Source organism: Anopheles darlingi, chromosome X (assembly GCF_943734745.1).
Source record: "Anopheles darlingi chromosome X, idAnoDarlMG_H_01, whole genome shotgun sequence".
Taxonomy (NCBI): Eukaryota; Metazoa; Arthropoda; class Insecta; order Diptera; family Culicidae; genus Anopheles; species Anopheles darlingi.
In genome coordinates, this window is record NC_064873.1 from 2,264,709 (window position 1) to 2,291,471 (window position 26,763).

Consider the following 26,763-nt stretch of genomic DNA (forward strand, 5'->3'; position numbering starts at 1 on the left):
AAGTGCGGGACTCTAAGGAGCCTGCCACGACACGCTACTGCTTGCGCTGCTACTGCTTGCTAGCTTGGGAAACACTCGCCATCCTGTCACCGTCGCCGTTCGAGAAGGTGGCGCACCCAGCGGTAGTCCGAGCCCCAGCGGGAGTCCTTCACACATCCTTAACCTTCCAGACGTTTTTTTTTCTGCTGACGGGCACCTCTTCTGCTTCTCGTTCACTGCAACTAATACACATACAGGCTACAAACGGAACCTAGCTACAATGTAACACCGGTTGGTCCATCACCTGATCATGGTGTGATTTTCTTGCAGTGGACTTGGATGCAACTCCATTATGTTTTGCAAAATGCATCAAATTAATAGTTGTTGAGATTTCTTTGCGATAATTTTGCGAGTTTTTGTAGACATTTGCTCGCTTTGTAATAAAAATATCAAAACATCATACGCAACCCAAAATGACATGATTTACACAGAAACAATAAGTGAAACACTAATTCCGGGATGTTTAGCATTTGACTTACTTTTTTAATCAAAAATGATCCTATGTGGCTAAAGTTATTTGTACGAAAAAAAAACACACTCTAAAGGAAAACGAGTAAAGGAAAGGAAATTACAAAATTAAATTGTTAATTTTAATTTGATCGAAATCACGAAATACTCACGACGGGATTTTCTACAAATATTCTTATACAACAGAACATGCGCAGCGCAAATAAGCTAAATAAATAAGCTCGTGCCTCCCCTTTACTTTACTCTTCAACCCAAAAAGCACAAATGGTGAACCAACAAATCAAATCGGTCCACTGCTATACTGCTACGGAATGCCAGCAATGTCCACGAAATCCCATCGCGCCCGATGGGACGAGTGGCGCTCATCGCATTGCACCGCAATTTGCTCGCTCGGTTCCATTTCCCCGATTCATGCCCGATTTTTTAATAACTCCAGCGAGAATAGTCTACGCTACGCCCTTCTTCCTCACCGACCTTCGCTCGCGCTCTTTAATTATGCTCATCATTTGTCGGCGTCGCCTCCTGCGACTCGCGAGCCCCTTTACCATTTTATGTTCCCTTCTCCGGTGATCGGCACGCAATTACGACATCGCACACCGCGGTTTACATGACAGAGCAGAGGGGGAAAGGAAGACAGAAAGAGAGAGAGAGAGAGAGTGTGTGTGTGTGAGAGATAGCAGGACAATTTGGAACCTCATCTCGTTAATCACACACACACACAGCCTGTGCAACCCTTAATGTGACGCGACGCGCGACTTGTAGAGGGAGCGGAAAGAAGGCGAGCGGGCGAGCGAGCGAGGGGAGTGAAAAAAGCAAGGTAATAATAGAAGGAAGCAGGAGCCGGAGGGTTGGCATTCCAGAAATCTGGAGTACCTCATCATCATCATCATCATGCCATGCAATCGACGGCAATAGAGCGTTAAGCGACAGTGAGACAAGAGAGAAGGGAGGAGAGCGAGAGAGAGTTCATCATGTCATGTCCCCTATTGTCAACGTCACCGCAGGATCGCTCTCGCGTGTGTCCTCACGCTGGCATGTCCTGCCTGCAGGGGGACGGGGGTCGATCGAAAAGCGCGAATCGTCCGCCTTTTCGTCATCGCTACTTGATGATCCTCCGGCAAAGGCTACATACAGCAAGGCCCGTTCCCCGTTCGTTCGATCATCTCCGCAGTATATGTGTGTGTGTGTGTGTGTGTGTGTGTGTGTGTGTATGTGTGCCAAGCGCGCACACCGATACGTATACAGCATGGGAAAATCGGATCGGAAAGGCAGTCAACGCTAGCGAACGTCGATGAACCTCATCGCGTGTCTCATGAGGTTCTGCACCGTAGTGCAGTGATGCGTTACAAACTATCCTTCCGCTACGACTGTCCGAACCATCCTCCTCCCCCTTCCCACACAATCACACACACACACGCAAAGACACACATACACAACTAGCTCGAGATAAGTATTTGCTTCTATTAAACGTTGCGTTAGAAAACGTTTCATTCACTAGAGCAGAAGGCGAAGACCTTCGCAAAATTAAATATTGTTTCATTAACTTTTTTTTACCAGTATTAAACACTTTAATTATAGCATTTTAAATGCAGTCTCGCAGAGGGTAAGGTTGGGTTAATTTGACGAAGAAAAAAAAGGCTCAGTTTTGCGTGCCTTAAAAAAAACCTTCCACCTTAAATGGCATTTGTAAGGTGCCATAGTAAATTAGAACATATGAAGAAAATTTAGTTTGTAGAAAAATTTGTTACAAACTACGCCCGCTAGCATCAAATTAAGGGGGGCTTCGGTATTTTATTTTAATTTTTCGCATTTACTTTTTATATTTTTTCATGAATGCTTATCCTTTCAAGAGTATTGTGTGAAATTTTGGGACCAATCGAAGCAAAACTGACAAAGATATGGATTTTTAAACATCCGCCTTTCATACAAGGCTCACAGCAACTCGCGACTTTAAGGGGGGCTTCGGTATTTTATTTTAATCCTCGCATTTACTTTTTACAATTTTTTATCATTGCTTATCCTTTCAAGAGTATTGTGTAAAATTTTGAGCTCAATCGAAGCAAAACTGACAAAGATATGAATTTTTGAAAATCCGCCTTTCATACAAAGCTCAAAGCATTTCGCGACTTTAAATCGCGTTTTCCCAAAAACCTTCGTTTTCAAAGACGGTGCCCATCGTAGCATAAAAACTACTGGACCGATCGATTTGAAATTTTGAACACATAATCTTTACACTATTTGCCAGGTAGCCCCGTCGAGTTTTTGCAAAAATTGTCGATACTTTTTTTTAGATAATTTTTCAATTATGTAAAGCTCATTGTTTGAGGCAATATCACTTTTTCAACTTCAAAAATCTGCCAAAACTCGGAAAATGGGAAATTCAACAAAAACTTGACGGAGCCACCTGGATAAACTTCTAATCTAACAAAAGAATATTCATTTGAATATTTCTGATGACCCAGCACATGGCTACGATGGGCACCGCGCAAAAAGTACATTTTTGCAAACTTACCCATTCTAGATTGGATGCCATGATCGTAGTTTTGATCAAATCTTCCCCAAAATAGAACCAAATATTCTTGAAAAGTTGTAGTTTAATATGAGATTATTTTGAAACATTGAAGTTGACTGGTTTTTTCACTAAAAATCGTCAAAAATAAGCCTGTTTTTGACACGAAATAAAGCCCCCCCTTAACCAAGGCGTGTCTGTTATAAAAATTAAAAAAAAATATTCAATTCTAAATGGTATTAAAATTTTCAAGGTAATTTTATCAACATCGCTAACGACACTTTCAAACGAACGATCTTGTTGCAAGGCAGACAGAAGCCATGGCGCAATTCCGGAGAAAATTTTGCAACGATCCAGGCCATTGACGAACGTGCAGAGATGGTTTATGCTGGCCGATATGATCTGCTAGCGGTATCGCTGCCGCGGAACCGCCTTCTTTCCAGCACCAGTGTTTCAGGTTCGCTTAAAATGGATTAAATCTCTCGTTTCATCCGCACCGAATCCGCCAAGCCACGAAATGCCTGTGCTAAGTGGTTTGCGAAAGCCGTTCTAACTGCTGGACGCCAGCCAGCACACCTGTGCACACAAACACACACACACACACACACAACCACGGTCACTTACTGCCGTAGGACCAGTTACGTTACAAAAAACCATCCTGCAAAAACCCGTGCACCGTGCGTCCCGTAGCTTCCGAAAGGCCAGCAAGATCCCAATCATGCTCAATGCTAGAGGAGGGGGGTACCTCCTCCTCCTCCTCCTCCTCCTCCTCCTCCTCTAGCCCTGGCAGCACCGAGAATTACCGACGGGGACGGGGGCTAGCGAACGATCAATTCGGTCAATGAAAGGCCAAACCACCGACTGCGATCGCGACCACCGCATAGTAACAGCAGCAACAGCAGCAACAGCAACAAGCACTACACCGCACACTGCACGCTCCGGGCCAAATCCCTCCCTTCACAAGCCTTCTACTTTCGGTTTCCGCATTGCATTGCTCGGCATTGGCGGCGGCGGCGGCGGTGGCGGCGGCGGTGGCGGCGGCACGCGACACCTTAACCACCCATCGACCCACCCACTCACACCACCCCACCACTCCAGTCAGCTACCGCACGCCGACTTATGGGGTACATTCACGCGAATGTATCGAGAATGAAAGTTCGACGGACTGCTTGTGGTCACCTCTCAGACCCAAGTCCGGTCCGGTCCGGGTGGCTGCTCCCCCTCAAAATGCGTTCCCATTCTCGGGCAAGACAATCACTTGGCGCCCCCCCCCCCCCCCCCTTCCTTCCAAGGACACATGGAACAGGAATAGAAGGAGGAAAAAGCGAGTGAAGAAACAACAAGGATGGCAATGGATTATGGGAGCAACCGCAGCAGCAGCAGCAACAGCAAACAAAGCGACTGGCTCGGGGAGGAGAGGACTCGGAGTGTGCGTGGGGAAAGGGCAGCAAGAACCGGTTTGTCACGGACTGCCGCATTGCATTCCCATTCCACGGCTGCAGCGCGATCGATTCGATTCGATTCGTTTCGGGTGCACCCCCTGCAGGGTGCAGGGTGGAGAATGGAGTAAATGGTAGTAAAATCCGTGCTTCCGCGACCGTGCTCGCCCACCACCCGTTTCGGTCAATTAGCACACACACACAACGCAACAACGGCTGGTGGTAACCTTGTGTGTGTTCGCTCCCCCCCCCCTCGATCGAAACACGATCATCAGAGCAACCCCCACGGGGTGTGCTAGGACTATGTGACTATGTGAGAGGGGATGCAAGAGGGTAGACACCAGCAGTTGGAGTGGAGTTCTATTTCATGTATATTTCATTTCGATTAGAGTTTCATTTCAGCATTTTGTGTCTCTTACTACTTCCGCATACCGTTTGCGCGCGCACAACACACATACACACATGCACACATGCCGGACGAGGCCACCGGCGTCGCCGTGAGTTGAGCCCAGGGTGGGTGGCTTTTGAAAGATGATGAGTGAGTTATAAGAATAAGGGGGGAACGTGGAGCGCGAAGGTCAACGAGCGGTGGTTGAATCTTGGGAATCGAGAGGATCAAGAAGGTCCTGAAGGATCAAGTCCGGAAGGAGGGGGGAGGGGGTGGCTCAACAGGCACAATCACAAAAAAACACAAACATCGCTTACATATCACACAGCATATAGCATACAAGGGGTGCAAGAGAGGAGGAGCGGGGTTGCACCCCCTAGTAAGGGTAGTAACGCTTACTTCCGACAAAACAGTTGGACAAAAAACAAGTTACAGGGTCACAGGAGGAGGAGTGGTGGGGTGGGGTTTGGGGGGTTGTTGGAAATGGGACAAGTGATGTGGGAGACCACCACCACCTCTTTAGACCTTGTTGAAGGTGTAGCTGTAACCGTCCGGGGTTCGGTTCAGCTGCAGCTTGCCGGGCGGCTGGAAGCGATGCGGTGCCGGGGTCGTGGTCCACGCCGGTGCCTGCGGGGCCTGCGCGTGGTAGTGGTTGTACTGCGGGGCAACCGGTGCAACCGGGGCGGCCGGCTGATGGTGGTAGTTGTGGTGCTGAACCGGGGCGGGTGCCGGTGCCGGTGCCGGGGCCGGTGCCGAGTACTGGTTCTGTTGGCTGAAGCTCGGGTCGTTCCAGCGCGGATCGTACTGACCGTCATCGTCGTAGCTGCGGCCACCGCTGGAGTACGAGGGCTGCGCCGGCTGGTACTGGGGCTGCGGCTGGTACTGGGGCTGTGGTGCAGGCTGGGCGGGGGCGGGTGGTGCTACCGGCAGATGGTCACCGGACGCCTGGAATCTGTGAAGTCCAGGAGAGAGAGAAAGATTAAGGGTTGGGGTTTTTTTTTTCTTTTTTTTTCTTTCTTTCGCCACCGGGCCTGGAAACTGGACACCCAACCTACCCATTCTTGCCGGCGACGTACGAGATGGTGCGGCGCTGTCCGGTCGGATCGACGTAGCTGTACGAGCCCCGCCGGTTACCGTCGGCGTCCGTTTCCTCCTTGAAGTCGGTACCGTCCTCCTGCGTGTAGGCGGCCCCGAACTTGCCATCACCGGACAGGTAGCGCTGTTCGCTCAGGATCGCCGCCGTCTTCGGGTCCCGGTGGTAACCGCCGTTACCGTACTGGGCCAGGGCACCGGCCACCAGCAGCGTTGATAGTAGTACCTATATATATATATATATATATATATATAGAGATCAGAAGGGGCACATCGAGGGATGCGAAAAAAGGGACGGAACACGGAACATTAGGAATCGAACTACTATTTTCCTACGCTTCCTCTTCCTGTTCCTCGCCCTGTTCTTCTTCTTGCTGCGCTTCTTCTTCTTCTTGGGATTTGCTTCGTTTTATCTTCCGGCGGTTAAGCGTCTTCTGGTTGATGTCGATTGATTGCAGAGGATTGCGAGAAACGCGAATCCGAAGCCGAAGAAGATCGTGCGGCCGCCCATCAGACAGACAGCAGAAGAAGAAGAACGAAGGAACGAGGAAGCGAAGTAACCAGGAAGTGAGCACTGGAACGCGCGGCGCGGCGCGACGGCGGCGACGGGAAACTCACAAATCTGAACATGGTTGTTGATCTACTTCTGGGAGTGCGGCTGTTTCGGTGAGGTAAACTGCTAACAGTGCGAGCCTTTACACGAATTCACAAAACACACGCACACACGTACACACACGCACACGCACACACACACACACGTGGGTGGGAGGGTGGAAGGTTGTTTGGGGGGATGGTTGTTGGTAGCAACGACTGAGATCCTCTCCGGCTTGTGAGGCGGGACGCGATCCGAGTCGGCTGAGGGCGAAGAAAGAACTGACTTCTGGTGGGTCCCGGGCCGACCTTATATATCATCCAACCCTGGTCCACCGTTCGGCTCCAAGAGCCTTGGAAAATTGGTAGCCCGCGTGCTCTGGTGCCCCACCTCGCCGCTACGGTCGCTACGGTTGGTTTACATTCACCGTACACCCTTGCCGGGGACAGGGGAAAGTGGAGGGGGGGGGGCTCTGTCATCGAGCGAGCGAGCGAGCGATCGGACGGGCGAGCGAACGAACGAACGAACGATCGAGTCCGAAAGATCGAGCAGCTGAAGAGAGTGTGTATAAGTCGTCTGGCACAACGGGAGAGGCATGGGGAGGAGGATGGGGTGGCGGTATGTGGCTATTCCAAGGGATGGATGCTGCTGCGGGCTCGGGCTAGCAACGAACCGTACCCGAATCCGGGGAGTGGAGCGCAATGTTTTTTTTTGTTTTCTTTTTGGGGGGGAGAATTATCATCCTGGACTGGACTCTGGAGTGTTAATGGGGTAAAAAGGTAACAGAGTGGGGGGAGGGGGGGATTTGTTGTTGCAACCCCCAGAGGACCCCCTTTAAAAACCACGGAGGTAAAGCAGCAACAGGATCGAAGGACCGAGAAGGAACAATCCCGAGGACCAAACAACCAAGCTGAGAAGCTCCTCGAATCAGTGGCAGAGGCGGAGGAGGAGAAGGCACCAGGCGCCAGGTGGAGCTGGTCTGGACGACCTTGTGCTAAACCGTTCCGGTCGAACGCCCCGGACCGGACGGCAGTGACCGCGCGTTCGTGTTCGTGCGTGCTCGGCACGCGCGCGCAGCAAAGTGTCTGGGGATGTCTGGAAGTATTCCATATTTGGAAACCGACAACCGACAACCGACTGCCCGGTTAAAGGGCAACCCAGGGGTAGAAGGGTTTGTAAAGAATATGCTCCTACTACCGCGAATTCATTTCTGGTTCTGATTTCTCTGTGTAAACGTGTAACGTGTATGTACGACTCCCTAGACGTCCTTAGATATGCAGCAGAAGAAGAAAAACAACAGGAAACAACCGGAAGGGCCACCAGGGCAGGGCAGTTACACGATACGATACGTCTAGCATCCGCGTGAGCGACAGCAAGGTCACCTGCTCACGCTTGCCAAGAACTACAGTTAATATGCCGTACCGGACCTCCCTTCACACGGTCTGCAACGTCTAGTCTGCTGGTACGACTTGTGACTGGTATTGGGGTGGGTGGGTGGCAATTGACTAGATTGGCCAACCAAAAAAAAAAAAAAACACGCCCAACCCTTCACGGTTGCATCGGTAAATGTCAGCCCGAAACAAACCCGGCCGGCAGGCGCAGTTGTGTTGGGTTGGGTCAACCAACCAACTTCCTTCCTTGTCCGCTGACCGGACCCGGACCGCGTGGCGGCGGCGGCGGCTGTCAACGGGCTTTGCTTCGCTTCGATTTCCGGATCTCCGATCTCTAGAGGCAGCTCTATACCAGCAGCAGCAGGTAGCAGCAGCAGTGTGTGAATGAAATCACGCACTCATACATGAACAGAGATGAAGGTGCGACATTGAAAGTAACTGAACCGCCCGAGCAGCAAGCAAGCAGCAAGCCATCAGAGATCAGCTGCCCCTGCGAGACTCTTGGGGCGTTGGCGTCGCGTCGCGAGCTGGCGCGTTGAGCGAGAGGTACCACCACAACCACCAGGAAAGGACAGCAGTGCCCTGCCCTGCCCTGCCATGTGCTGTGTTCTTTTGTGTCGCAGTGTGTGTGTGTGTGTGTGTGTGTGTATGGGGGTGACTTCTTATCATCATATCCTGATTTCCCTACAAGATGGTGACTCGGGAGAAAACGGGCAATCGGCAAACGTAATGGTTGCGTAATAAACGGCTAAACCTGCAAGGGTCTGCTACCCCCCCGTCTGCTGCATAATGCATCCCCGCTCGCCCTTCCGCGGCCATTTATCCGCGGACCTTTCTCTTTGCTCACGGGTGCACTATACCACTGACCGCGAACCGGCAGCGGCGGTTCTCCGGGAGGTTCGGTGTTCTCGGGGGTTAAAGTGACGCCCCCCCTCCCCCGCCGTTACACCCTCCACTGGAATGTTACGTTCTCTGCACTGCAAAAAGGGTGGATACGGTTTGGGAGCTTCTGTTGAAACTAGGACAAGCCCGCTCGTATGTCTCGTCGTTAGAGCCGTGGCGTGGCTTCCGTGGTGCAACTCACCCTCACCCTTACACGCGCCCCCCCCCCCCCCCCCCACCTCACGAAGAGTCGTCAGTCGTCGCATGTCTGCATAATGGGGTTGCAGGGAAGGGTAGTTATGTGCGGGGCCGCATGTGCAGCATGTGTGTGTGTGTGTGTGGGGGTGTCCGAATGGAAAATTGGCGCATGACGCATGGGGTTGTAACGGAGAAGGAGTGGACGATGGAGTGGCGCAGAGAACAAGCAGATCACGGGCACCATGGGCAGTGAGCGTGGATCCAGGCAGCCAGGCACCACCCGTTTACACCCTACCATTACCATTAGCCCCACCACCACAACAACAAAAAAACCCTTGCCTAACTCCCTTATTCGCCCGCTCGCTTCAACGGATCAACGATCTACACACAAACACACATTCCGGAGCAGGCCAGCAACCAGCAAAACACGGAGCAACCGCTAGTGAAGCGTGGCGATTTTTTGGGGTGAGCCGCGGGGGAGGGGGAGGCGGGGGTAGCTTGGCAGTCGCCCAGCCAACCGATGGCATCATCATGCCCGTTACGCCTGCTGCAACAACGCAGCAAGTGTGTGTGTGTGTGTTTTTGGCCGAAATCTGCCCTCCTCTCTTACTCTCTCTCTCTCTATCGCCCTGCACTAATTAGCAATGATTGCCGGCACAGTTTAAATTAGTAGCCCTAGTAGTAGGCCCTTGGGAATACCTTAGGACCAAACGAACTGCGAGCAGCAGCAGCAGCAGCAGGCCCCCCGGGGAGCTGCGTGGCACTGGAACTGGATGGCAAGGTGTGGGGCAGCTCGCTCCGGATCCCGGTTGACCTTGGGACACGCCACACTCCCACCGAGTGCGGAATTCCGGGAGTGGGAGCGACCGGACGTTTCACACTCACCGCTCACCGCTCACATCTCACACAACTGCTGCTGCTTTGCTGTCTGCTTCTGCTCGTCGATTGTTGCTGCTGTTGCTGCCTGGAGGGCATTCGCTGCGTGGCCTTCAACATCCCGCGCAACAACTCCGTACGCGTCCGGGGCGTCAGACGTGTCACCGGTCCGGGGGCCTTCAAACAACGATGGACAACCGAAACCAGATCTGCGCGCGAACTGGCAGATCTCTGTGGCTGGGCTGGGCTGGGCTTCCTGCTTAACCGACAGTGAAAAACCGGTCAGGACCCACCAGGCTCCCTTCTTCTTCTTCTTCATCTTCTTCTTTCTTGTTTTTTCTTCTTCTTCATCATCTTCGGCTTCTACAGGGCCAGCAACAAACCAGAGTCATGGCGACCACCTCGGTAGACCGATTGCAATTCGCCTCAGCTCTCTGCGTGGCCGAGTTCGAGCTAGTCGCGCGAGTCAGCGAGTCACTCAGTCAGTCACACAGTCACTCTATTAAGGCCAGCCAGGATCCCTTTTGGTGTCCGCTTGCCCTTACCCGAAAACTCCACTGCTAAACCTACTCGAGCGTAACGCAGCAGCAGCAGCAGCAGCAGCAGCAGCAGCAGTGGAAACCAAATAAATCCTCCTCTGGTTACGCGCCGCTTTTCCGATCGGCTTGTTGTGCCAATACACACCGTGTAGGGTAAGACCCTCACCAGAGACTCCTGCCCCTCTGCCTCTGACTACTTCTAATTGTATGGCTCATCCTTTATCCTCGCACACACACACATACGTAAAGGGTCTGTTTGTCCAGGTTTGTGTCTGTTCTCCGGGACCGGGATCGAGGTCCGGGTGTACTGCCATCGAAGCGGCAGCCATCATGTCGGTCGGTCGGTCGATGCGGAATCTCTGCAGTTCTCGGCTCAACCAACCGCCGTACCTCTTGATCCGCATCTCCTCTGCTTCTTCTCCTCCTCCTCCTCCTCCTGGTGACAATAACCCAATGGTCGCCGTTAATCCCCGGGCACGCCGTAAAGCAACAGCAGCAGCAGCAGTTGCCGTACTGGTGTGAACTCTACAGCAAACAAGGGAAAAAGGAATAGAGCGAGCGAGAGAAGGAGAGCAAGAAAGATATCATGGTGACTATCATCGGTTGGTTGTTGGTTGCCCGTGCGTGCTGTCACCGGATCCGGATCCCTTCGTCCCTCGACGACCCAGCAGCGTTCTCTCTCGCGGCCGTTGGCCGATTCTCGGATTCCCGCAAGTTATAGGAAGCGGGAACAGGGAACAGTATCAGCCTGGTTTTGACAGCGTGATACGATACAGCACCTCAGCGCCACCAGCGACGACCGGGAAACCGAACCGCACCGCGGCCAATCAACATGTCCCCCCGAGGGCGATCATCTCGATTGACACCCGACCGAAATCCCGACCGCGCTTTTACGCGGCTTGTGCTTCGAGCTTGCGGCAGTTGTTGTTGAGCGAAAGTGATCCGCCAAAAACCCGCACCCGGTACACCAGCAGTCAGGGGGACGTGGTATCGGCGGGGAATCCAAATTACCCCGGTCCCGGTAGTGTGCGCCGGACGTCGTCGTTGTCGCATCGTAGATGTTTGGAAGAGCAATTCGCTTTCCTCTTCCTACAAGTCAAATTGTAACACTTCAACCAATGGAATGTACCGCGGTACAAGAATCTCCAGAACTTCGGGACTAGACATCAGGACATCCAATCCAAGTACTACACCCCACCCCACACACACTGTTACTCTTAGTGTCAGAGGCGTCAGGGTCATGGGCACAAACCGGCAAAACAAAGTCAGTCCAGTCGATAGCAGTCAGAAGCAGCGATTTGAGCGTAGGCACCGAACCGTGGCACCGACTCGCTCCCCCGGAGGATGCCGTTCGGATGCGAATGCCGTTGGAACCACACCTCATTATTATGCCAGATCATTCAACAAAAGCGCCCGAGAGGGAGAGAGAGAGCAAGAGAACGGAAACGTTAGCAATGGAAGGATGAATCGTCGGGAGAATCTCCTCTTCGGGGCGAACTGATGGTCCAAGTATCGAAGAGCTATATAGCACATCCACCGTGCGACAGCTGCACTGTCTGTCGGTCTGTCTGTTTGCTGCAGGATTTTTCTAATTTTCGCTACTCCGCAGGTACGCAACAAATAGGGGTCCGAGGGGTTGTGCTGTTGTTGCTGTGCACTGTGTATTGCGTACGCGTACGCGCGTATTTTGCGTCCGTACTGAGCGCGCTGAGAGGGAGCCCGCAAGGGAGCCTTTACCTTTAAGTCTCCACTCAACCGTAACCCGGGCGCTGGTACGCAGCGCACCAGAAGAGGACCCAGAGCAGAGGACCCGGGACCAGAGGCTCTCCTTTCCTTCTTTCTCACAAACACACACACACACACAGGCAACAACCAGGGGGAAAACAGCAATAATAGAGCTGCCTGTCCCCGGGGGTGATGCGCTTGAGCAGCTTCTACGGCACTAGAAGCTGCTAGAAATGTGGTTCGCCATTCGCCAAAAAAAAGGGATAAAGCATAAGCCGGATGCGCGCGATAGGCCCTTCGGCCATGCTCGACCGCTCGACGACCGGCAGCGGCGCGTCGGACCACTCGGTCGGTATCCACGCGTATTCCAGGGAGATTCATTACCGGAGGGATCGGATCGGTGCTGATTGTTGCCCAGGGTTTCCAGCATTCCCTGGCTTCGGCTGACTAGCGTTGACTGACTGACTGACTGACTGACAGCGACTTTAACACTCGCGCGCCCTCTCTCTCGCTCTCTCTCTCTCTCTCTTGCTCGCCAGTCTCATCAACCGATCAAAAGACGGCAACGGGACCAGCAAACCGGCGATTGAAGAATGACTCCGTAATGCGGAATGGTACTTACAGTCTGCTCGCTCTGCTTTTCTTTTTGCGATCGACTTTCCTGGAGGACCGGGGAGAAAATCTTCGAAAGGAAAACCCTTTGCCATCCACCCACCCCCCAAAGAGGGCGTGATATGTCATGCGTCCGTCTTTGCTTCCGGTCATGCCACCGGACCGCCAGGTTGCTGCAAAGGAGAGAAGAGATTTAATTGTTGTGCCTGCACTCGCATACGACAAGCGACGGCCGGAGGGCGGGAGGGCGGGCGGACGCGAGCGCGCTTGCGCTTGCGTTACGTGGTGGAGAAAATTTTCAAATTTGGAACCGACGCACCGAACGCAGCGCTGATGGCCCAAGCGCCGTTATGGCCAAATGGTTTTCGAATTGATTTTTCCACATTCTCCTTTGGTATGGCTAGTGTGCGTGCGTGCGTGTGTGTGTGTGTGCGTGTGTGTGTATTTGGTCACTTTTTCCAATTTGGTGTCGACCGGTCGATCGGCGCTTTCGAGTCGAGGCCCTTGCTCTAGTTCCAGCTGCTGCAACTCGGACACGGAATCGTAGCGAGTCAGTTGCTGCAACACCCCCCTAGGGTAGGGGCAGCTGTGGGAGGGCAACCTCCACCCCCCCCCCCCAACCCCTCTCTACTTAACTACCCCGCTGTGCTAAGCATTCAACAGGTTGGCAACGAAATCGGAAAACGTCGAAACCACAAACCCCCAAGCCCAAGTGCCAACCCCAGGGGGAGGAGGAGGAGGAGGAAATGCATAACAGCATTACAATCACCACAAACAGCGACAAATAACGGTGCCGAGTTTTTCTTCGGTGACAGTTTCGTTCCCAGAGCCCGGGAGCAAATAAGCGGTGCTGGTTTTTTTTTCTTTTTGGGCAATCGACTAGGGGATGAAACTGGGCCGAGGGTATTATCAGGGAATCAGGTGGTGGTGGTGGTGATGGTGGCCGCTTTTATTTTCCCGTTTGTTCGTTTCCCATCATCAACAGCACACAGAACAGATACAGGCACCACTCCCACGCGCTATACGGCGGGGGAATCATCGCGTGTCATCTTGGACGCATCCTCGATCCGGGCCATATTAGAAGTAGGGGGTTGCGGCAACCCCTGTCGATGCGCAGCATAACGATGCTGTGTGAGGTCCTGATGAGCCCCGGGATCGGGAAAAATTCCCATACGGTTTGTGGAAATACACACCACCCCCAGGCTTTTAGTCCCCCTTTTCATCCCTCGCCGGCGAATGGCGCTGTGGTATCAGCAACATCAGCAACATCAGCATCATCATCATCATGGCAAAGATGGTGGTGGCTGGTGAGAATTGGAAAATGGTAAAACACGGGGACACATCCGGCCCAGCTGTTTTTTTTTTTTGGTTTTTTCTTTGTGGCAGGGGTGGGGGGAGGGGGGGAGGGGGTAACGCGTTGCGCGACTGCTGCTGCCTGCCCTCCAAAGGGGGGGTTAGTGGGTTAGTGGGCGGCTGTGGGAACCGCATTTGCGTGTCACTGACATCGCAGGTCGCAGGTGACGCCTGTCGGGACCCTGTTCGAGAACCTGAAACACCACCATACCATACCATACCCCCTTCGACCTCCCTTCACCAAGTAACCGCGACTCGCGGTCTCCAACACTGGGTGCCAGGGCCGCTCGCCAGTCGGCCGGAAAAAAACGGCGAAACCGATTCCGATTGCATTCAGGATTCGCATTCTTTCTTCTCTTACTCCTTCTCCTCGTCCTCGTTCTCATCCTCATCCTCCACGACCAGCCAACCTTCCAAAATCAGGCGTTAGTGCAATTAGTGCAGCAGCCAAAGCGCTGGCCCACAACCCAATTAGCGATCTACTTCACTGGTTTCCATGGGTTTTTAATTTTTTGAGGGCTTTTCCCGGCCTTCCCGCCCGCGCCCTCGTCCTCGGCCTCGGCAGCGTGCAGCAGCGATCTTCTTAAAATCTCTCCGGCTCTCTGGTCGGATTCCTTCCACTCTTTCCATGGCCATTTGCGCTATTGTTTGGCGAGAGAAGGCGAGCAAGCAATGCTTAAAGTCTTAAAGGCAATTTCCGCTGGCTTTAGAGACCCAACAGACAACGTAAGTAACGCACAGACACACACACGCGCGCTCACACACAAATGTGGCTAATCCCGGCTCATTACCGAAGGTAGCAGCATCGGAACTCGTTCGGGCGACCAACCAGCCAGCCAGCCGGGCAGCTAGCCAGGCCAACAGCAGCAGAAGCGCCTCATCCCGTAGATCCCGTACCGTCCAGCGCACCGCCGGCATCGGAAGTGTACAGGCGAAGGCGACCTGTGTACAGAGACCGCACTTGGGCGGACCGCGACCGCACCGCCTATGCGTGTGACCTTCGTTCAACCGCGGCGACAATTTCCTCGACATTCGCACGCCACTCGCAATGGCGGCCAAGGGGAAGAGGAGAAGAAAACGAAGCGGCGAAGAGCACTTTGACAGCTCTCGAAAACCTAGAGAATCGATTGATCACCTCTCCCTCCCTCCCTCCTTCACAGAAACGCACATCTTCTACGCCACAGGATGCTAGCTACGTTGACGGCCTGGCGATCTCGAGCGCCCTGTAAAGAGCCCTCGTAGTATATAATCAAGAACCGCAACCTGACGGTAAGGACTATTACGAAAAAAAAGAGTGCTACATTTGAAAAGTAACCATTAATATCGACAAATCGGCAGCCATACATTTTACGAGCAACCGTTCAAACTATAGTTTGGATTAGCAGAAACAGAATGGAGAAAAGAAATTTTGGATTTGGATTTTGGATTTTTCCTCCGAAAAGCAGCTAACATTCGCTACGGACAATGCCAACACCATAATCAAAAGAGACAAACTATTAAACTGTGTATTAAAGAGACAAACTTAAACTAATTATAATGTATGCATCACGAGTCTGGAGTACTTGTGCACAGACTCTTCCGATTAAGCAAAGTAAAGTGCTTAAAATGATCTTAAAAGTCTCCCTTATTGGTACAATACGAGAGTCTTATATAAAATAGATAAATTAAACGAAATATTCCTCGAAAAAAAAAACAACAAATCTAAATGAATGCAATAAATGCGAAGCATAAACATACGCCTCGCCCGTCATTATATATATTAAAAAAAATGCGAAGCATAGCCTAATAAATAAACTGTCAACAAATAGCAGACTAATAAGAATAATTAGATTGAAATAAATAGGTTAGTATTAAGCTTTGTTTTTCCCCGCATAATGGCCAAATGAAGGAGCGCCTTGCTCTCCGCCGGCAACATGGACAACGCCACGCCAAAGACGCGGAGGTCATGGACGCGCTAGTGCACGACGGTTTCGAAGATGCATCTCACAGGGACACGCACACACACACGCGCGCGCACGGTACGGGTTCCCATGGTGCCTGGGCCATGGTACCATATGCGGCACTTGCAGCAGGATCTCCTGCGACCAAACGACGGAGAAGGTTGACATGCAGGAGGGCATTATGGTGTCCGATTGCACGATTTAACGGGTGCGGGTGGATTGTCACCACTGGCGAGGACCACCCAGATCCCTATGGGGATGCGATCGCAACGGCGAATGACGATGCACCGAACCGAATTCCAAGATTAATTTCCTCCTCCTTAGGTGGCCCCGAGGAAGGCCTCCAGCGTCGTGCACTGCCACTCCTTCCCAAGGAGTGAAACGCATTGTTTAGCTCAGTTAAGCTCAGGATCTGCGGGATTTCAGGGTGTATGTGTGTTTGGATGCTGCATTCGGATGTAGCTGACATGGACACCGGCAATGGCTTCGAGGTTGAGCGGCAGAATCCTGCTACACATAATAGATCACAGATCGGCATACCCATGGCTATTGCTTCGACTATTCTCACTCAACAAGCCTGCTCGGGACTGATGGCGTAAATAGTGGTAAAGGTATGGTTGCTACTCATATAGTATTAGTACCAGCGCTTGTGCGCTACTCGCTCCGAGCTTCCGCAACGCTCTGCTCCATCGCCCCAGCGGCAACAACGGGCCCGCTAATAACTAGTTACCGACGAAATGTCGGCCTCTTGGTGGCCTTGAAAAAAGGCCGCAATACTTTCGCTTCTCTGCCTCTGCTGCCGCTGGTGCTGTTGCTGCTGTACTTGTAGAAGGGAATATAGTTCTTCTGAAAAAGCTTGAGAACAAGGAATGATCGTACGAGATTGACGGACACTTCGTTGGAATGCTTTGCCTATTTGGTTTTATTATACGCTGCTAGATAATATCGTGGCTATTGGATTATTGGCAGTGAAATTAAGCCATTGACCTCACCTAGTACCTACAAAAAGTCCAAGACAAGTGGCGCACCATTCGATAGGAATGGTCGCGCCGGTTATGCCAAAATTATGTTTTGGCCAGCACCCTGTGGTGAGACGCACCACCTGTAGCAGGTTTCACCCGTCCTGTTTCAACCAGTCATCAAAGAACGTTACGAAAACGGTTTGTGGAAACTAAAACCATCTTCCACTTCAACGCGTGAACCGAGTGTAACGTGAAGTAGGGGCTACTACCGCATTTCATGGTAAATAAGAAGAGAACGGTGCCTGATTCGCCACCGGCCTTACGTATACCAAAACCGAAGCCAGTCAGCACAAACTTTATGGATGTAACGGTAATACATTGACGGTGGCGGTCGGTTTCGCGTCATCAACGCTACTAGCTTTGCTTATTTAAGTACAGTATCCGTCCAGACCGTGTTGAGACAGTAAACATGGACATTACTGCTCCATGAACACCGCCATCAAATTAAGAGCTTTTATTAAGTGTGCTGTTTCAGCGTCAGATTCATTCGAAATAATATATTCTTTTCGATTACTAGTTGGAATAGCTTTCGGTTTTCACAAACCGAACGTTTATGGCGTCGGTGCATCGGCCGTAGCAGCAAAACAACTGATCTGATCGATGTTTTAGAAGATTTGAGCACTTATTCTGTCACATTATTTATCGCATCGATATCCAAATAATGATTCAATGGTGGTTTTTTAAGCAACATCGCCAGGAGCATATCTTTCATACAACAAATCTTTTATCCAAAGAATATCGAGTTATAAACTTGAATGGTGCACGGAGCACCGAATGGTCTTGACAATATGAGTAATGTTGCAACTCTGGCGGGGTGGCGGAGACTCGGCTGCCTTCGGCAAAATTTCAAGCAATGCTTTGCCCCATAGATGGCGCTGACAATGTGAAACACTCGAAATGTTTCATTTGAAATTTGAAAGCAGCCGAATCCCCGCCACGGTGCCAGACGTGACTTTCGCAACTGGACGAGAAAGACGGACGCTGGACGCTCCTTGACTCCTGGTTCTGATGCCCTTTTGTGGCAAAATATTGGATCCAGAACGGACCCAGAAACGAAGAAAAAAGGGTTCTAAACACTTACACCATACTTTTGGCCATAACAGAGTATCAGCCGCAGTATGAGCCAGGCCGAGTATCCTGTACCTGAGTCGATCCCAGGAAAGATTTGGGGACTCTAAGTGTGTGTGTTTTTTTTATACAATAAATAAAAAAAACCATTCAATTGAATCGTATTGTAATCGGTTATCAATGTTCGGTCTTCGCAAAAGACATTTCCGACGAGTCCATGAAAATCGCCAAACGACTAAGCTGAGATCGCGCAACATCTCAGCGACTGCCAGGCACTCTGGTCGTGACTCTGGCCTGCGGCTGGCGTGGCATTTGTGTTTTCTTTAATTTTCTAAATATGGGAAAATTGCAAACGCGACGTAATTGGTGGTCTCCAGGGGCGCGCGCTGCTGCTGATGAGGCAACAAGGTGCTAGCCAGTAAAGGAGGAGGAGGAGGATGGTCAATAGGAAGCAACTAAAGCAGCAGCAGCAGCAGCCAGAAAGAAGGGAAAAGCATCGCTAGGTAGAAAAAGGGCATAATCGCTGGATGTCGCTGGGACCGGTGAGGAGTGGGCAGTGCAACAATGCAAATCCCTAGCCTAGCGGAGGATCGACCGAGTCGGCCTGCAGGTCTCCCTTCCCCAAATCGTTCCAGAACACCTTCTAGGTCGAGGAGACAGAGAGAGAGAGAGAGAGAGAATTATGGTGCTGAGTGCTGCTGGAGTGTGCGATCAGCGCACAGACAAAGCACAAAGAGACACACCAGTATCGCCGCCGAATCGCCGATCTTGCGCCGAGCTCGAGGCCCAGCGAGCCCATAAGCGCTACAACGAGGGAACGGGGACAAATTCATTGTGGTGACACGAGACGCAGTGAAGAAAGGGGTGGGGGGGGGGGGGGGTGATAGAAGGGGGTGGCACAAGCACGAGCGCGTAAAAGGCCAACACACACCATCACCACCACCACCACCATCTCGACGCTAACCCTTTTTGTGGTCCAAACGAACCGACTCCGAACGACGATCGCGCGCCCCCGTTCCTTTCCACCCACTTTTCCACCCGTCCACCGGCGCAAGTTTCTTGTGGTGGTTGTTGTGTGCGACAAGCGCCGCTCCCATCGACGGAGCAAGCAAGCAAGCAAGCAGGCAAGCGAAACGAGACGGTGAAGAAAGTGAAAAGTCGTTTTTCTCGCTCTCCGAACGCACACTTTTCTGGCGCACGTTATGAAGGGAGAGAGAGGCGTGGAGGGAGGGAGAGGGGGGGGACAGCATTTGGCGGGTGCACTATGCGAGCGGTGGGGAGACCAACGGCTGCGCGCACGGGTACAACGGTGGTTGCCAGCTGGTGTTGGTTACCGCTCGCGCGAGGTAGGACAACACAACGGGTAAAACGGTAGATTGGCAAGGTTCGTCGGAACGGCAGCACGCAGCGCAGCGCAGCGCAGCGGTGTATTCGCACACGTAATCGCGAACTCCGATTCCCGAACTCCCCGATCTGGAGCTGGCCGCCTTTTCGTTCGTTCGTTCGTTCCCAGCCACCAGGGTGTGCTAGCCGTCGGAGAAGTTGGGTTGGGAGTCTTTCGGTAACAAAAGGGCACCGTGCCGAGGATCCTTGCACTCTGAGTTCTCTGAGAGGGGTCCGGACCCCCTGGACCGGAGCAGCAGGAACACGAGGAACTGATCGGACATCCGGCCGGCACCGGTGGTCCGGCAGTTCAGGATATACGGGGTTGTATACGGGGCGGTTAATGCATCGCGAACAGCATCAGCATCAGTGAAAGCAGTTTAGCGTTTGTGTGTGTGTGTTTGTGTGTGTTTGTGTGTGTGTGCTTCGTTGCGCTCTTAGAAGAGGGGCAACAGGGTTTAAAGGGAACCCCCGGAACGGCCACTCCAACGACACTTGGCGCTCTTCGAAAGCGATTACCGGAGAAAGAGAGAGAGAGAGAGAGTGCGTGTCTGTCACAATAGACGAAAAAAAAGTGTACGCGTGGTAAACCGGAAGTGGGTACGCGCGTGTCGTTTTCGTAGCCAAAACAACCAACCACAGGCCACGCACACAGCCATAGGCCACGCACACAGCCAAAAGGCGCAAAAGAGCCGTGCCGTTCCGGTGCCGCTGTTGTTGTTGTTGTTGTTGTTGTTTTTGGGGTTCCAGCAGCGCGGCGCAACCAGCACGCGACGACTTATGCAATCCGGCTTCGCGCTCCGGCACCGGTGTTTGTTCGGTGTGAGTGTGTCTACGATGGTGTCCGACCGGCGACGGGCTCTCGCCCTCGTGCCTGCCGTTCGCCCCCTGTTGGTGTCACTGCTGCTGCTGCTGCTTCCTCATCTGCATCTCGCGTGGGCTGGCACCCCGCTAGTGCTGGACAGCCGGACGGCAATCAACCCAGCAACCAACAGCAGCTACCACTACCACCAGCATCATCAACCGGCAGCGACGGCGCCCACCATCAATAGCGAGGGTAAGTGCCGCTGCGGCTTGTACGGGCTGTACCGGACGTACAACCCGTACCCGTACTCTGGGCCATTTAGACACGGTTCATCGCCCCCGGGGGAACAGGGAAGAGAAGGCGGAGGGTCGACAGTCATGGAGCTGGACAAAACCTCCCATCTCTGTACACCCCATCATAATCAAGCACATCTTCCTGCAAATCTGCAGAGAGAGAGAGAGAGAGAGAAAGGCGGATGGAGAGAAGTACTGAAGAAAGTGTAGTACTACATACAGTAGGCAAGAAGGGGAAGAAGGTAGTGTCCGGCCGACCGACGGCCACACTGGACAAGCACACACACACGCGCGCGTACTTAGGAGGATGAGGGTGATGCCGTGATGTCGAACCTCTCACACACTTCCGACACGAGGGGGAGGAGGGATGAAGGGGTGAAAGTGATCATGTCCGAAGGTAAGCGGGGGGGAGGGGGAGGGGGGAGGGGATGGCTGAGGACTGGATTACCACCGAGCGGTCGTTTCGTAATCGTCAACGGTGCGGCGTCAACGTTCAACTTTGCTGACGTCGTCGACGATAGTGCGTAGCCCTCGTCGCGGTTGGTGAGAAGAAGAGTAGAGGCGCCTGATAGGCGATTGGATAATGGAGAAAAACGAAGAGAAGAAGAAGAAGAAGAAGAAGAAGAAAGTGGAAGTGGTCCGCACAAAAGCTCTAATGGTGCAGGCGGAAGCAGGTTTTAGAAAAACAAACCGCCAGCCAGTGCCTGCCTGCCTGCCAGTAGCGCCCGTAGCAAGTGCTGCCTAGCGCTTTCCTTCGCCTGGCGACGAGAGCTGAGAGAGAGAGAGAGAGAGCGACACATGACCGGACACCACCGTGCGCCTCTTGACGCAACCACTCTCAAGTCACCACAAAACATTCATTCGGTCCGGTCCGGTTCCGATGTCCGGTCGATGGTCGATCATAACGAACCAATTAAAGTCGCTTTTCCTCATTGGTCTGCTGGTGACGAGCCCGACGAGCACGATAACGCGTAATGCTGCAGTCAACGGAGCCGTGGCGTGTTGCTCGAGGACGACTTATTAGTTTGGAGAGATCAGAGGCAGCTTGTCCAGAGTATAAGAATCTAACGTCAATAGAGGGTGGTAATTTCTATTTTCTGGCATCCCACACAGTATGACCATTTTGGACCAAGAAAGAAGAAAAAACCACTGACTGACACTGACAGTTTGTCTGTTTTCAAAAATTAGAATGTTCGATCGTTGGGGAAAAGATGGAGTCCGTAAAAAGCCGTTTGAATTGACCAATTCAAGAGCATGGAGTATGTTGAACTAAGACTAATTTCCACTGTTGTTGGTTTGGATTTTTCGCCATGTTATTATCACACGTAGGTAATGAACACCGGCATCAGCAATCTGTGCAATCGGTTCTAAAAAGCGTAAACAAATACTCTATCTGTAGACATTTATCTAGGGCTGCAATCCATTTTCCGCCAAAAAAAATTATCGACGGAACAAGGCCGTTAGACGCAGCTGAGGAAGCAGCGAGGCTTACTACGCGCACCAACCAGAAAGGATCTGGCCGACGACGGTGGAGTTAGAGCACGGATAATCAGGGTCACCATAGCAACAGCAACAGCAGCAGCAGCAATACCTTTCGCAACAACGAGCGGCCACCACCGTAGACCGCAAGATTTGAGTGAGCCAGCCAGAGCAGCGACCTTCGCGCGCTACACTCACTGTGCTCTGGTGGCTTGATAGTAGTTTCCGTCTAACAAACACTTCCCCCCCCCCCCCCGCCTTCTGCAGTACACCATAGCTGGTGTACCACTTGGCAAAATACACCATAGGCAAAATAGGGTTTCACTATAGCGCGCGCGCGCCCGACCGCAACTTTCCTGGTAGTGGTGTTTGTAGTGCTTGGCGTTCTTGTAGCCCGAATGCCCACGAATGTGGCTGGCTGGCTGGCTGGCTGGGGTACTCTCGAACGGCTCGAAAGAGGCCACCAGAGACTGCCAGCCAGTCAGCCAAACCAACCGCTCTCGCTATTGTGGTGGTGTCGTGGATTCTCGTGGCTTATGCGGGGCGTCATCTTATGACATACAAAGTCCAAGACACCAAGAACAGTGACTGTGGCTGTGTTTGATCAAGACAACCATTCTCCCGCCGATGACAGTAGTATCACAGGCGGGCCAACTCTTGTCTGGTTTGCTATCTGCACCAAAAAAAAAAACAATCAGACCCACCGCGTCAGTACGTTGACCTCCAGCCGAGCCGAGCCCAGGGCCTGATCCGGTATGGTGCTGTTGGAAAGACCAGCTGGGCACCTTCACCGCGGTGCCGAAGCAAAAAAGCAGGAAAAGAACGCACGTTGTCCCCCCCCCCCCCGCCGCCGTTGGGTGATCGCTGGATGAAACCGAAAGTCTTTGTGCGTGCGTGTGTTGCAAAAACAGGTTTTCAGAGCCCTTCTCCCTGTACTATACTCCTGGCTCCCCCCCCCCCCCCCCCCCCCATGACGCAAGATACCGTTTGACGTTCTAAATACGGTTCTCTCTCACTCTCTTTAACTACATGTATGCTGCTGCTGCTGCTGCTGCTGTGGTTTTTGGCATACAACCAACACACTCTGAGCTGCTTTCGCTTCTGATGGCGTCAGCACCGGGCACACACACACACACACACACACACACACACACACGGAAGAAACCAGCTCCGTACGTACCACACCTGTACCTCCCGGAATGGGGTTTGCGCGGTCTGGACTTTCGAAGGCATCTAGGATCGCGGTCGTAGGCCACGGATTCGGATTCAGCCCAGGGTCAACCTTGAACTGGGTGCTGCGGGAGGAACCCCCCCAGAACACTTCACTACGTTTGTCACCTTTCGCGAAAAGGTCCATTAATTACGCGGAAGGGGCTCCATTAATCCATGGCGTGATCACGAACGTTTCGCGCGGTTCACGGGGCCTTTTTCCGTCATCTCTCCTCTCCTCTAGCGGTCGTCTCGGCCCAAAACCCATCAATCATGCTGTCACCATCGAGAGCCAAAGAGGTGCGAAAGCAAACGCGCCCGGTGTCCAAAGGTTGAAGGACACCCGGATGGCAACACCACGCGGACATACCGCTTCCGCATCTCCCATGGTGATGGTGATCAAACACGCGGCAGTTTGATAGTTCTCGCTGTCCAGGAACTGACCGGGAAAACACGAACACGATTATAGAACCGATCGTAATACCGCAACGAAATAATCTCAATTATAGGACGAGAAGAGTTGGCGCCATGCAGGAGACACCCTGTACGAAAATTGGAAAGCGAATTCGTTTGCCGAAGGCTTGTGCAACACCCCCCCCCCCCCCCCTCTCCCGCGGTTCTAGCAAACCACCACCACCACCACCCACACCGCAAAGGCGTGTTCGCCTCCGATGCAATTCTAATTCGGCGTACAGCATTTGCGTGCGTATTGCATAAGTGCGTTAACGCTACCCCGGAGCCACCCGAAAAGTCCTAGCAACCAGTAATGGCGTGCTGATGCCCCAGTAACGGACGCTCGATACGCCATAACGCGCCGCGCCGCGCTTCTATTGCTGCTGCTGCTGCTGCTGCTACTGCCGTCGTTGCATGTTGCAGACGCGATGTTGCGATTGAATAACGGCGCCGCAACAACAACAACCGCGCAACCGCGCACGCTTCGGCGCTTTCCACTTCGATTCCAATCCAAAAAAAAAAACACCCAATTCTCGATCACCTCGATCGGTTAGGCACCGTTTTTGTTTCAGCCTTTCTTTGTTTTTTCTTTGCCAAACCAGCGAGAGAGAGATTGCAGGCCGCCCGATAGATCAATCAATCGAGCGCACCAGTTACCTTAGTTACACCACCCCCCCCCCCCTCCCCATGGCGTCTTGGCCAAGATGCTATATCCCTTTCGTGCTGTTACCGCACGCTGCCCAAGGTACCTTGGTTTCCTGGTTTTTTGGCCCAATTGCCCCTTCGGTGTCGGTGTGTGCGCGGTATGATGTTACGCTGCCTTTTTACGCTAGCTCTAGCCCGTAACATCACAAGCGTACAGCACACACACACACGCACACCAGCTATGATGGAACAGCACGATCCGCGATCAGCGCTTTGATTGATCAAATGTCGACAGGTAGCTCGGTTGTATTTATTGACTGCGCGCGTACCAAGCGCGTCCGCAATGACGTCACGGCGACTCGTAATGGCCGTAGACAGCAGATTGAGCGACAGCAGATTGAGCGCTTGTTGGCGAAAAGGGGTTTTTCTGCTTCTCACCTCATCCCTACCCCCGTCCTTCTCCTTCCTTCCTTTCTTGCAGAGGCGGCGCTGGAGCGAGCGGAAGCGAGCCAGCCCCGTATCGGCCGCTCGCCGATTATCCCCGTAAAGCAGACGGTGTTGCAGCACGAGCAGGAGGTGGAGGAAGAGGAGGGCGATGACGATGACGAGAGCGAGTCGGTGTTTGGTTCGGCGCTGCCCATCGCGGAGAAGCTGGTGCTGGAGCAGCATCGACCGGCGGCGCAGAAGCTCTATCCGGCGTTCTTCCGCAACATTCCACCGTTAGGCCACTCGCGGCCCTACTACCAGCCGCCCGTCGACCCCGTCAGCCTCGTCGAGCAACAGCAGCAGCAGCAGCCGCCGCGCTACAGCAACAAGATCCGGCAGAATGCGGTGCCCGGGAGCGGTGCACCGATCGTACCCGTACCGGAACCGGTGACGGCGGCAGCAGCCCTTCCCGCGCTTCTCGGTTCCGGTGACTTTGGCGTCATCAAGGGTAGGGGGGTACCTCCAGCTACAACCTCCTGCGATGCTGGATACGCTCACGCTCACGCTCTCTCTCTCTCTCTCTCTCTTCTCTCTTCGATAGGTGGTACGTTCTACTACGATAGCGATGTGCCCGGGAAGGGCGGAGGTGGCAGCTTCCTCGATGAGTTCTACCGGCTCGGCTACTCGGGCGGCAACAATGGGCACGGGCGGCCACAGCTCGGTTACCTGCTGCAGGCGGCCAAGGCGGCGGCCGGTGCCCCGGGCCCACCCAAGGAGGAGCAGTTCTCCAACTTCCGCGACTTTGCCGACATCAACATCTCCAACGATCCGGCCTACTCGCACCGGGCACCACAGTATGCGCAGCCGGCGGCCGACTATCACCACCACCACTACCTACACCACGAACCGGACAACATCCTGGATGAGCTGCGGTCGCTCGATCAACAGCCTGCGCCTGCCGAACAGCGAACCGCAAAAGCAGATGGGGGCAATGGCAGCCGGCGGGGCAGCCGGTCCCTGCCGCACCCTGGTGACGTCACCACTAGCGAGGACGACTATATGATTGCGTCTAGCTAGAGCGGTCGGAGGTGGAGAAAATGAGAGAGAGAGAGAGAGAGAGAAACAGACCGAGTGAGAATGAAAAAGAGAGACATCCGGTCTCCCCTTCCCAACCACCCACCCACCCACCCCGCCTCGCCCTTTATATCCTGTATGATAAAATGATATACAACCGGGTCTCTGGATGGTTTAGAGAGCCCAAAAAGCCCCCTTTATCGTGCGACATGACATCCCTAAAATTTCTCTATCCCCTCCCCCTCCCCCTCCCACCACATTCCTGTTTTCTCTCACTCGCTGTCGTACCTGAGTAGAGGTGCGCTACTAGGAGCACCGCCACTGGCCGAGGTAGCGGGGTGGCCTATAATATCCATCCTCCGCTAAAGCGAAATTGCAGCCCCATGACAGTACTGGCCGGTTCTTTTCTGGCATGATTGTGATGATATGTTTTGCGCGTTTGGGGCCCTGCGAAGTCTACCATACCAGACAAACCACCCTTCCCCCATCACTATACTCCTGTAAGTGAGAGTCTCTGCATCCTGGTGAGTGTGTGTGTGTGTGTGTGTGTTTTACACTTGCGTGAGTGCGTGTATGTGTGTATGTACGTGTGTGTGTCAGTGAGCGGGTGTCTGTGTTTTGTACTAGATCTATATATCCTGTTTATGTCCCAGAGAAACAAGAAAACAAAACGCGCAAAAGGTGCTGAGATGCGAGGAAGGACACATGCACTTCCGCACCCGTGTCGCACTCGTGCCGCGGCTTCCACAACGTCCTAGCAATTTGACAATACTCTTAACCGATCGTCTCGGTTTCCTCGGCAACGCAACCAACCACTTGTCTTTTGTTGTTATACGGGACTAATAAAAAGATACGCTGTTCCG

The 26,763-nt window shown here is 52.9% G+C and overlaps 2 protein-coding genes across 2 annotated transcripts; one reads left to right on the forward strand and one right to left on the reverse strand.

Moving 5' to 3' along the window:
- Window positions 1–4,802: 4,802 nt before the first annotated feature.
- LOC125950001 (cuticle protein 3) lies at window positions 4,803–6,811 on the reverse strand. Its single transcript, XM_049677582.1, has 3 exons — window positions 6,554–6,811; window positions 5,899–6,161; window positions 4,803–5,795 (listed from the first exon to the last, which is right to left on the reverse strand). Exons 1-3 carry the CDS (start codon window positions 6,563–6,565, stop codon window positions 5,363–5,365), a joined length of 708 nt encoding a protein of 235 aa, XP_049533539.1. The 5' UTR covers window positions 6,566–6,811; the 3' UTR covers window positions 4,803–5,362.
- A 12,678-nt stretch (window positions 6,812–19,489) lies between these two features.
- Window positions 19,490–26,761, forward strand: LOC125951055 (uncharacterized). Its single transcript, XM_049679607.1, has 3 exons — window positions 19,490–20,573; window positions 24,882–25,334; window positions 25,428–26,761. The coding sequence occupies exons 1-3, from the start codon at window positions 20,297–20,299 to the stop codon at window positions 25,901–25,903; spliced, it is 1,206 nt and encodes a 401-aa protein (XP_049535564.1). The 5' UTR covers window positions 19,490–20,296; the 3' UTR covers window positions 25,904–26,761.
- Window positions 26,762–26,763: the final 2 nt, after the last annotated feature.